Source organism: Equus przewalskii, chromosome 15, assembly GCF_037783145.1.
Source record: "Equus przewalskii isolate Varuska chromosome 15, EquPr2, whole genome shotgun sequence".
NCBI classification, from domain to species: domain Eukaryota; kingdom Metazoa; phylum Chordata; class Mammalia; order Perissodactyla; family Equidae; genus Equus; species Equus przewalskii.
This window is the reverse complement of record NC_091845.1, coordinates 37,455,372-37,467,847: the sequence shown is the minus strand read 5'-3', so window position 1 is coordinate 37,467,847 and position 12,476 is coordinate 37,455,372. Positions and strand designations below refer to the sequence as shown.

The following is a 12,476-nucleotide window of genomic DNA, read 5'->3' as shown; positions in this document are numbered from 1 at the left end:
GCCGTCCTGTACAGCTGCCTCCTATCCATAGCACCTTGGTCCTAGACTTGGCTTAGCAGTGAAATTCAAGGGTAAAGGCCAGGTCCTCCATGGGTTTTGGATTGCAGCCAGGGAATTCTGTCGCTCCTAATGGGATTTCATTCTGTGGCTGTGCCATGATGCTGAGCAAAAGATCTTTTTCTTGAGTACAACTTCTAGAACTGTTCAGAATATGAACAGGATGAAAGCCAAGTGCTAAGCAGAGAGAGAGGCTCTTTGTAAGATTACAATTAAGAACAGTTATCTACGTTTAATTTTTTTTTTCTATTTCAAGACAGAGTGCCTCATAGCCCTTACCAGATCAGCTGCCTGATTGGGTGGTTTGCATTTTTAAGTTGTTTGATTATCTTGAATTAAAGATAGTTATTTAATACGAGGAGGGTAGATTTAGAACTTTTTTCTTATGAAGATTCCATGTAAAAAAAAAAAAAAACTTGCCAAATGAGATTCTAAAGGAACTAAAACCATGTGAAATTTTATGTGAGACTCTAATTTTTGGTGAGTAACTTTGCTACTTTTTATGTACAAGATGCTTTCAAGTAGAAAGTCACTCTATTTCAAAGCCTTCATACTTTATTTCTGTGTTGTTTTCCAAGATACTGTTGCTTGGGATGTTCTTCTCTTTTGTCCTCTACTCCTTTTTTTCTCTTTTCTGGGCTTTTCCATGTAACAGCAGAAATGGCCTAAGCCTGCACCCATGGGGAGAAAAGCCATGTGGGGGGAAGATATGACAAATGGGCTAGGCTGTGAGGGGATGTCAGTTCCTTTTCTGGCCCAACTCTCACCCTTTGGGAGGCATGGTCCTCTCACAGGATTTGTTGAGCCATACCATGATCCTACTGATTTCTTATCCTGTCTGGGTACGTATGAGGAGGCTTCCTGCCCAAATTCCTTGCGTTAGCCCCTGCAGAATATGGAGCTTTGGCTAGGTTTCTGTTACACTTCTAACTTTTGATCCTGAGAAGAGTCCCATTGACATTGCAGGGGCCCCTAGCTCCTGCAAAAGCCATCTTGGGCAGACATTGAGGAAATGGGCCCCAGACCTAGTGAGCTTGTTGTGCTATCTGGCCTATTTGGGAATTTGGGAGTCCATAGGGCCCAGGCAGCTGCCCAAGGGGGCCTGTAGCAACCTGAGAGCAGTGTGATTGAGGAGTCATGCTGACCAACTCCAACAGCAAGTGGTGTAAAAGTTTTCTTTTATGTGCCAATCTTCAGAAGGATGAGAAAGAACACACCAGTCCAAGGACGTCTCTTTCCCAGGACTAAAGACTAAAGATGCAGACTTTAGAAAGCTTATAGACAGGAACTTAATTTCAAAAATCTTAAATCAAGAGTAGCTTTCTCAAGGTACCAATATCCAATTGAAAGGAAAATCAAGGGGCAGGAATACATCATTCACCAGGGGGTAACATTTTGGCATTTTGGTAGTAAGAGTTGCACAGCCATTGCTTAGGCTGGTCACAGTCATATGCCATTTAAAAGCCCGGCTTCTGTGCACAGCATTTTGGCTGCTGCTGCTTTTTTGGTCGTCAAGACTAGAGGGGCACTTTGGAGACTGGCCCCAGCAGGAGCCCAGTGAAAAGTAATGCAAAGGAGAGAGAGAGGTATCTGCATTATTTATTGAAACTTGAGGTTTCAGAGAGTAAAGATGGTTAAAGTTGGACAGTCTCTCAAGATCACCGGAACATGTGGCATCACATGGCCCTTTTTCCTTGGGTGAATGAGAGAATTCCACCCATTTGTCTTCAATTTAGCATACATTGTGTTTTGAAGAACTTTTCCTCTGATTGCATCTTTGCCTCTTCCTAACTTCCCTCTAAGGACTAATTACTAATGTATGTAGACAGTCCAAATTCTAGAAGAGCAGATGTTGCTTCATATCTCCAAAAAGGTATTATTCCACTGATATATGGTTCTTCTTAGACTCTCAGAGGCTTTATCCCTCACTGCATCCCTGTCTCTGCTCTGTCTCAGTCCTTCCTCTAGTCTCCTTTTGAATTGACCATACCCTGCAGGTTCTTCTGATCCTTCTCTTAGCAGCAACTGAGGCTATAGAAAGGGGGAAGTCTGGAGAGGCTCTGCAGCCTTTGCAGAAAGGTAAGTAAGGGCTGTTCTGCCGAACTCTTTTAGTATGCTTGTCTTTCTCTTACAGGCAGCCAACACTGAAGAGTGATGAGAAGCCTGTGGCCAGTGTTCGTCCTGTACAGTCCACCCCCATCCCCATGATGCCCCGGCATGTCCCACTGGGAGGCACCGTAAGCTCTGCCTCCAGCACAAATCCAGCTATGAACTTCCCAATCAACTACCTGCAGCGTGCAGGAGTCCTTGTGCAGAAGGTGGTCACCACAACAGGTTGGGAACTCCCTGGGTTCTCTTGTAGGTGTGCTGTCCCTTTTAAAGTTACTTTGTTTGTTCAGGAAGTATTTATCAAACACCTTTTGTATCTAGGCCTTACTACATTGATACCATAGGTAAAAATGGAGAGGACAGCAATCCCTGATCTTGAAGAGCTGCATTCTAATGAAATATCTTAAGAATAATGACACAGAACTGGGTTTTCTTTAATGTGGTGGGTGGGATAGACTCTGATCACTGTAGAGATTGTGGAAATATCACTGGGACACAGGGTCTTCTGAGAGAGGTGTGAATGTGTTGAGTCCGGCCTGACTCTACGGTCAGTTGGATATAAGGGACAGCTGTCAACCTTCCTGAATGTTGCTTGCTTCTTTCTTTGTGAGATTGATGTGGATCGAGCATGGTAGGCTGGTGGTAGGAGGTGGGCAGCCCATCCATCCCTACAATTGGTTCTGTGATTCAGGATAATTGAGAAGGAAAGCATTTCATGATGATATTTTTCATCTCGTTAACCGGAAATGTTCATGATATATAAATTTTAATGAAAATATCTTAATTGATTTTTTTGAGTATGAAAATAATACATGTCCATTGTAAAAAAAAAATTTGAAACGAGTAAAAACAAAAAGAGAGACTCTTGTAATCCTGCTTCTCTGCTGATTCTTGAAAATACTCTTCTTTTCATTCTTTAGTTAGGTATGGAGTAATGCCAGCAAGGAAGAGGATGAGGCCACTTTTGGAGCCTAAAGTAATGTGGGGCAGAAACATTCAAATAGCTTAGGGAGGAGAAAAAAAAATACATAGAAATAACCATTTTAACTAAAACTTTTTGCAAAACAAAAGCTCTATGAATTCTTAATTAGATCAAGGGAAATTGATCAGAAAGATCGTCAGATTTCTAAAATGTTTCTTGTTTTCACAATATTCTTTATTTAGACAATTGTGAAAGGTCCTGCCTTGCTTCACCTTCCTTGGTTCTGACCTCAGCTCCACTGAGAGGCTTTAGGGAATCCCTTGAGGAATGAGCTGGATGTGAACTCTGCATTTTTCTTTCCCTCCTTCAGTCAGGCCCTGTGTAATCTAAATCTAAGGTCTCTGTCTTCACTAGATATTGTTATTCCTGGACTCAACAGCTCCACAGATGTACAGGCAAGAATTAATGCTGGTGAGAGCATCCACATCATCCGTGGGACGAAAGGTGAGAGCCTGAACAACGGGCCCATCCCCTACCTTTTTGGTTGAGAGTGCTGGGCTGGGAAGCAGAATACATATGGCTTGAGCTAGAAGAGGGATAGGAATCATCCTATAAGTGTCACATGTGGGGAAGCATGAGAAAATGACATTTCTAGGAGCTTAGCAGAGTTGGGATGGGCCCAAAGGATATCTGTCAGTGGCTTAAAACAAAGGAGTTAGAGTCTCTGCATTCCTGTATTTTGCCATCATTTTTATGGAGAATCTTGGGGTGCATTTGGATAGACACAGTATTTTGTGTCAGTCTCAATCTATCTATAGTGATGCCTATCAACTAGAAATGTTTGAGGCACTCATGTGGTCCCATATTATTTGTGGCGAGCTCCCACAGACATTTCCTTGGAGCTAATGTTGTGGGTAGGCGGGCCCTTGTGCTTCTTATTATGATTATAAGATGCACCTCAGCAACAACTGTTAAGGGACTTAGAAAAGGCAAGGTTTATTACTTGACAGGTCCTAGAAAAAGCAAGGTTTATTACTTGGCACAGCACGGCATACTTAAGGGCCACACAGGGAGGTCATGGTGGGGTGGGGTGAGAGAGCGAGCAAACGAGTGCAGCCCTGGGTCTCTGCCTTTGTTAGGGTCCAAGAGTGAGATGGCTAGGGTTTTGCTGGTTCACTGTATATTGGCAAATTTAAAACCTAAGAGCAGGAATTAGGGCATGGCAAGGGAAAAGCAGGGTCACTCAAGGGTCAGTTATCTAGGTCACCCTGGGCTTTCTAAAAGGGAAACTTCATGGGTGGGGGCAACCTGGTTCCTTGTCTAGTTCTTTAGCTAGTAGCTGTGTCATACAGCTGGCAATTTGTTCAAGATGGGTATCTTTGAAATGGATACTTCGGTAATCAGAAGCTTGATGTCTGGCACTTACACTACACACAAGGAGACCAGAATTGGAGGGAAAGAGCTGTGGAATGGGTTATAAGCCAACATGTATGTTATCGTGTTGTCTTACCTACTTGCTAGGAGTGGGGTAGAAATCTCTAACTAGGAAATGTATTAAATAGGTGGATGAATTAGTATACATGGATTACACCACAGAATTTTCGAGTGTAGTAATTTAAAAAGTCCACTGCCTCTGGCCTCCTTACAGAGAGAGGTGAGATTGCTGGAGTGAAAAATCTGGGCTAGACTGTGTCGGGACACAATCCAAGCCTATCTTTCATATCAGCCTTTACTGTGTGAGGCTCCCTGAGGCTCTTTGTTTAGTAAGGAGATTTTATGCCAGCCTCTGGTAGGTCAAAGTACCATTAGGTTCAGGGAAAAGATGCCATGAAATACATGATGCACAGAGAAGATGTACCTAGCCCCTTACTGGGCTCTTCCTAGCCTAGAGCAGGGGTTGGCAAACTGCAGCCCACAGGCCAAATCCAGCCTGCTTCCTTTTACTTTACCTGTGAGCTAAGAATGGGTTTTACATTTTCAATTGGTTGAAAAAAAATCAAAAGAATAATATTTTGTGATATGAAAATTGTATGAAATTCACATTTACACTGTCCATAAATGAAGATCTTTGGAGCACAGCCATGCCCAGCTGTTTTCATGCTACAGCAGCAGAGTTGAGTAGTTGCAATAGAGGCCTTATGGCTCACAAAGCCAAAAATATTTACTAATTGGCCCTTTAAGAAAAAGTTTGCTGACATCTGGCCTAGAGGCAGCCCTGATATTCCAGGAAATTGATCAAAAGACATATGCAACTGAACAGAAGGTAGATTAGTGCCCTGTGGGAATAGAATGCAGGTCTTGAATTATTCCTCCCAAGGGAGAGAGTATTGAGGCAATAAGCCTCCTTCCTCCCAGGTCAAGAGGAGGAACCCGGGCCAGAGTCCCTGGTCCAGACCAGAGGGACTCACCTTATTCTCTTTCACAGTACCTCATTTATTTCCTCCAGTGTGTTTAACCTTTCCTGATATTTTCTGGCATAATTGTCTGTCTTGCCCTCTAGGGGTAAGCTCCATGAGGCAAGATCCTTTTCTGTCTTATATACTTCAGTGTCTGGAACAGTGTCTAGTAGTCATGCAATCAGTGTTTGTGGAATAAATGAATAATATTGGGTCCACAGTTCAGTCACTCCACTTCTCATTCAGGAGTCTTGGGAGAGGGTGTGAGACCTAATTTTATTGCTGTTTCACAGCCCACAGTGCCTAGGCCTGGAGTTTTCCAGGGTTAGCTGTATTACATGTCTGCTCCTAACAGTCTTCCTCATGTTTCGTCTTAGGGACGTACATCCGCACCAGCGATGGGCGGATCTTTGCTGTCCGGGCGACTAGCAAACCAAAGGCCCCTGAAGATAGTCGGATGGCTGCCTCAGGTATAGTGGCTTCTACTTTCCATTGACCCATGCAGCATTTTTTTGTTTGGTTTGGTGTGGTTTGTAATTAATTTATTTTTTGAATAGATAATGTGTACATGGTTCACAATTCAAATGGTACAAAAAAGGGTAAAGTGAAAAGTAAGTTTTTCTCTCCCCATACTCCCTGCCATCCATTGCTCCTTCCTGGAGGTGCTGCTCTCATTTGTTTTTTTTCAGAGATATTCTATACATATACATGGTACAGGGATGTGTGTGTGCACATGTATGTGTGTGTATAAAAAATATACGTATATAACTTTTCTTTGTATTTCTAAAACAAATGCTAACTTACTATAAGATACTGTTTACTCCTTTTTTCACTCATCAGTGTATCTCAGTGCTTGTTCCTTATCATTTCTTTAGATGTGCCTCATTGAAGGTTTGCATAGGATGCCATTAGATGGGTATAACACAGCGCATTCCTAGTTCCCTGTCCTTGGTGGTTTAGATTGTTTTACTCCACTGTTACAGTACTGGTTCACAGTCATGTGGGTGTATCTATAGGATAAATTCCTAGAAGTGGGATTGCCAAGTCAAAGAGTGTATGTGTGGCACATTAACAACGTTAGGAAGTCTTGCCAAGTTCCCCTGTATGGGAATGGTTCTCCTTTATCCTCCCACCATGAGGTATGAGAGCTAGACTGCTCTTGTTCCCAGCTTTTATTATGGAAATTTTCACACATATAGACAAGTTGAAAGAACAGCACTGTGAGCACTCATATACTTTGCATCTAGATCCAGTGACTATTACTGTTCTCATAAACTTTCTTCTGTCTCTCTCTCCCTTCCTAATATTTGAACTATTTCTAAGTTGAAGTCCTCATGTCATTTTGCCTCTAAATACTTCAGCACACATCTCCTAAGATTAAGAACATTCTTTTTCTAGTCACAACACCATTATCACACTAAAAAACAGTTAACAATTCCACAATATTACCTACTATCCAGGCCATATTCAGATTTCCCAGTTGTCCCACTTGTCTTTCATGGCCATGGATTTTGTTGTGTTTTTAAAACAGGATGGACTGCTTTTTAAACTTCGTCTTCCTCTTTCCTCCCATCCTGGTCATTGAGTGTCTTTGCCCCCAGAAAGAGTCTGACTCATTATAAGAATGATCTCTTAGCGTTTCATGTCCATTATCTCATAGGATTCACCTTGGTGGAGTTCTACAAATTGAGGACTAGGGTAAGGAAAGTTACGTGTCTTGTCACCGATAGACTTGTTTACCAGATCAGAGGATTTCTTTCTTTGTGACTGGGAAAAGTTGACTGAGTGATGTTGTTTGGACGTCAAACAATTTGAATTTTGGGGACCACAGGGCAGGATTTTTTTTTAATGGAATTTTTTCCTATACCCTCCTTCTTTCCCTGGGCATTCTGGTTCTCAGTTACCTACATTTTGTCCCCAGGTTCCCAGGGGCCTTCTCTCGAGTCCACAAGCAACGGCAGACACAGTGCCTCATCACCCAAAGCCCCCGACCCTGAGGGGCTGGCCAGGCCCGTCTCTCCAGACAGCCCAGAGATCATCAGTGAGCTCCAGCAGTATGCAGATGTGGCTGCTGCCCGGGAATCCCGTCAGAACTCCCCAAGCTCCAATGCCGCCTTGCCTGGCCCCCCGGCCCAACTTGTGGACAGCAGTGCTGTTCCTGGGACAGCTCTCGGGACTGAACCACGACATGGGGGTCATTGCCTCAATAGTTCCCTCTTGGTGACCGGCCAGCCCTGTGGTGACAGGCACCCGGTGTTGGACTTAAGGGGCCACAAGCGAAAGTTGGCCACACCATCTGCTGCCCAGGAGTCAGCCCGCCGGCGGTCCAGGAAGGGCCATCTGCCAGCCCCCGTGCAGCCGTATGAACACGGGTATCCAGTTTCTGGCGGGTTTGCCATGCCACCCGTCTCCTTAAACCATAACCTCACCACCCCCTTCACCTCCCAGGCTGGGGAGAACTCCCTCTTTATGGGCAGTACCCCCTCCTACTACCAGCTGTCCAATTTGCTGGCAGATGCCCGCCTGGTGTTTCCAGTGACTACTGACCCTCTGGTGCCAGCAGGCCCCGTCAGTTCCTCTTCCACGGCTACCTCAGTCACTGCCAGCAACCCCTCCTTCATGCTCAACCCCTCTGTACCAGGGATATTACCCAGCTACTCACTCCCATTCTCACAGCCACTCCTGTCCGAGCCGAGGATGTTTGCGCCTTTTCCTTCCCCTGTCTTGCCCAGCAACCTTTCACGGGGCATGTCTCTCTACCCAGGCTACATGTCCCCACATGCAGGCTACCCAGCTGGTGGCCTCCTCCGGTCCCAGGTGCCTCCATTTGACTCTCATGAGGTTTCTGAGGTGGGATTCAGCTCCAATGATGATGAGGATAAAGACGATGATGTGATAGAGGTCACTGGGAAATAGCTGGGGAGCTCCTCTCCACCTCAGTGGGGCCTCCAGCAGGTTGCCCACCAAGCTGGAAGGCAGTGATCTGGGCTTTCTGAGAATAGGGCACTTGGCAGGAGGGGAAAGGAAGAGGACAAAGAAAGGCTGTTGACCATAGTGGCAGGGCTCTGTTGCTGTTTAATGAAAGAGGCAAAAAAAATCCAACGGAGCAGCAATAGCAGGAAATCAGGGACCCACAACAGGAATAGAGGGGCAGGGCAGCCTGCCTCTCCTCCTGCCTGCCTTGCTTATGCTGTCTGCTTGCTTGCTTGCCCATCTGAGTGTGGAAGCTCATATCCCATTTCTGTCTTTGGGAACATTCTCTCCCAAGAGAGCTGCCTTACTGGGTGACTTAGCTTGGCCTGGAGAGGGGAGGGGAGGGAGGGAGGGTAGGAGAAGGAGGGTGGGCAGGAAGAGCAGACTGAGATTCCATGTGAAGTGGAGTCTTTTTAGAGGGTGGGAAAGAAGCAGACCAGGTATGTGTGTTTGTGTGTGTGTGTGTGTTTATGTATGTATGCTTATGTATGTAACAGAGCAGGGTTGAAGGTGGGAGGGAATGGAGGGAGGGAGGGACTATAGGGGAAACTGAAAAATGAATTTATCTTTTAAAAATAGAAATCAGAGTGTGGTGGTTCATGGCAACTATTAGTATGAACATCAGGGTAAGCCCAGGAGAAGAGCCATGGAAACCACAAGTTTCCTCTAGTTGGGTGAAGAGAAGGCCCAGCTAACCTGAGTCCCTGGTTTTCACAGCCACATTTATTTTAGAATTTGGGGGAAATTATGAGAGAAAATGGGCATTACCAATCTCTGTCTCTTTCCCCAGTGGCCGTCTTTAAGCAGCTCTCCCTTTCCAGAGTGTGAGATTGTCTGTGTGCCGAGGCTGGGAGGGAGAAGTGCTACAGTGTGTGAGTGAGAGGTCATGGAGTTGTGGCCAGAAAAGACATTCTTCACAAGGATGGAACTGAGCCCCCAGCTGCCTATCCTGGTGGCCTTTCCTTTCCTTCCCCGTTAGAGAGCTCCATGTTAATTTATTTCTTATGGGCAATTATTTATTATTTGGACTTTTCATGTGTCTTGTTTTTTTTTTTGTTTTGTTCTGGGGGGTGGAAGGGGAGGTTAGGGGTAAGGAGGGTAGGAAATGGGAAGGGAAATGTTAAGATATTCCAGACCCCATAGCTGCTGGTGAATAAATGCCAGGTGGATGGTGAATTGACCAAGGAAAGGGAGTTAGGCTTGACCAAGGTTTATATGAAACAACTATGTTTTCAGAAAATGGCCTCTTGGGAAGATCAGGGAATCCTGTGACTGGATAGTTAGTGAGAGTGAGACTTATTCCATAGAGATTAAAACTTAGGATCATGTAATTTGCTATTGGGAAGTAAGTGGCCCTAAATTTGGAGCTGTTTCTCCTGGGATGGCCTTAGAGGCGGGCTCTCTATGCTGAATAGTGGAGCTTTGTATTGGTGGCTGCTGGTTGATGGAACAGACTCTTGATTTCCTTTTGGGAAATGTCTTGGCTTCCCCAGCTTATCAGATGATCAGTGCGGGCCTGGTATCTGCTACCTCCATCCTCTTTGAAGGAACATGGAGGAGCCCTTCCTCTGTAGAAGCCTTAAGTCTGGCTTTTGTCTTAAAAGAACACATCAGTCATTCTGGGTCTCCCCTTTCTTGTTGCCAATGCCAAGGGAGGGGGCGTCTAGTCTTTAAGCATCAACACTGGCTGTCTTCCTATTGGCTTTTCCCACCCCCGCTACTAAGACCTTGCTAGGCAGTTCTTTATGATGAACAAACTTTGTCTGGCTTTAGAGCTTTACCATCTGCCCATGGGTCCCTCCTCACTGTGCAGCTGCTGCACCTGCCTCTTCCCAGCCCTGGAAGCAGCTTAGCCAGGTCACCCCAAGTAGTAGCTTCTGCAGCTCTTCTGACCAGCCTGTTTCCGTTGTTGGAGGGCCTGCAAACACTCTGGGTGTTGTCCCCAGAGAAGAGACAAGGAGATGGCTGATGGGGGTGCGTGCATGTATGTTTGTGTGCTGTCCAGTTATACCAAAAGTGGAACGTAAGGAGCTTTCTTTCTCTGTTTTCATAAGCACCCTGTCAGACACTTAATTCTCCTACTCATAGAAGCCTTAGATCTACAATTTAGCTATGCAAATTATTTTGATAATTTAAAAATAGCAGTTCCAACCAGTGCTTTCTCTTTCAGATGCATCCCAAGAATGGATGGTGAAGTGACTGAGTTGGTGTGGGCTCTCAGGTTGAGGCTAGTACAACGGGAGTGAGCTAGCCTAGATCTCCGATTTGCAGAGCATACTCGCAACCTGGTCTACAACTGATGTTTCTAAGGCCTGAGAGCACTGGGATCCCAGAATGCTTGTGCGCCTGCGTGTGCGTGTGTGTGTGTGTGTGTGTGGTCATGGAAGGAGGGGTATTTGTGTGTTCACCTATAGGAAATCACAGCAGCAGGCTCTGAGAATCCAGAAACTATCCCAGCAAGGAATTGAAACTAGTCACTGGAGGGATGGGCTTTTGAAGGTACCAGGAAGTGAATGGGTATTCTGAGAGACAGCCCATGCCTGCTCCCTACCCAGTGGTTCCAGGGGCTGGGTCTTGCTTCAACTCGGGAGGGGCCTTAGTTTTGGGAGGCTGACCTAGCTAGAGAAGGCTTTCTTTGATATGCGCAGCTTATATTGTATAGGGGGTTGGGGTTGGGATCATGGGAAATTGGAGTGCTACCAGTTTCATTTTTTTTTTTTTTTAATGAGCCTGAAAACACTTCTCTCACTTTTCTGCTGCCTCTTTATGTGTGGTGGTAGGCAAGTGTGCTTGCACACCAAACATGAGCATGTATGTGAGGGAAGCAGGAAATGTCTCAGAGCCTAAGAACTATGTTTTACAGCTTCTTTGATCAAGAATACTTGGTGGTCACTTCCACCCACCATCCAGGCCTGAGTGAGGGAAGGATGGTGATATGAGGGAGGGCAGAAGATCAGGCCTAGGCATTTTCCTTCAATATTGTCTTCCACAGAATGTTTTCAGTGGCTTCTCAAGCCACATCCATCTGGGGTAGCCTAAATCCTCAGCCTAGGGAATATAGTATTACTTGATGATTTCAGAATTACCATTTGTGGTAATGCTTGATTTCCTTTTCTTAATATCTTTGTGGGTAAAAATCAACAGAGACAGAGTAGTCATTTAAGTAAGAAAGTAAGTGAACCATGTTGGATCAGATCTGTTTCTTCAGATTAGATATCTGCAAAGTCCTCACCCCCTTGAGCTGTGCTGCTTAAGCATCTATCTCGTCATCCCCTGACTTAAGGATAATTCTGTCTGGTCCTTGGAACTCTCTTCCCTAGGAATTAGTGTGTAGAATCTCTATATACTTGTGATTTACAACTAAATATGAAATTTCCCACTTCAGGGCGTGAAACTGGGGTAAAGTTTTGCTGATAGGTTGAAACATTCAACCAAACTTTAGTGGTGTGGGTGGGCCTGTCACTCCCAAAGCTGTCAGCAGAGCAAGGCCCTCTGCTTCAGTCTGTTCAAGCCTGGCATTGCTCTGGAACTGAGTCCTCATCCACTGGGGAAGGTCTTCTGGGGGCTTTATGTTCCTTGTTCCTGGTGATCCTGGCCATGACCCTCTTCTTCCTACTTCCCAGTTCCCTGTGATCTCTCAGAAGACCAGTCTCTCTCTTCTGAGCCAGGGCCTCCTGTGCACCCAGCTAAGTGGCTTTTCCCCCACCAAAATGCCTGAGAGAAGAGCTCCTTCCCCCAGTGGGCCACCAGGTGACATTCTGGCCCTCTGCTGAATATTTCCAAGAAATCCACACCTCAAGGCCTGTCTGAGAATGCTGTTCTCTCCATTGGTCACCTTCAGGCTCCATTCCCCTTCTACTGACTTCTCTCTTGCCCTGTGTATTCCTGTGTGACTCCTTAACGTCTGTTTTGTGCCAGTAGCTTGGCCCTAGGCCTTTTATGAATACCCGAGTCTTACGATGAACTTCCTGAGCAGGCAGTGTCCAACTTCTTTGCTCTTCAGGGACCTGAATCTGCCC

The 12,476-nt window shown here is 45.4% G+C and overlaps 1 protein-coding gene across 8 annotated transcripts in view; it reads left to right on the top strand.

Moving 5' to 3' along the window:
* LOC103566924 (RAD54 like 2) overlaps window positions 1–12,476 on the top strand; it is a 176,200-nt gene that overhangs the window by 130,222 nt on the left and 33,502 nt on the right. For all 8 annotated transcript variants that reach the window (XM_070575211.1, XM_070575210.1, XM_070575217.1 and 5 more), the window contains 4 exons: window positions 2,192–2,391; window positions 3,503–3,592; window positions 5,862–5,954; window positions 7,406–7,856. In XM_070575211.1, the coding sequence (XP_070431312.1) occupies window positions 2,192–2,391; window positions 3,503–3,592; window positions 5,862–5,954; window positions 7,406–7,856 (834 nt within the window). The remainder of the gene's footprint in view (window positions 1–2,191; window positions 2,392–3,502; window positions 3,593–5,861; window positions 5,955–7,405; window positions 7,857–12,476) is intronic.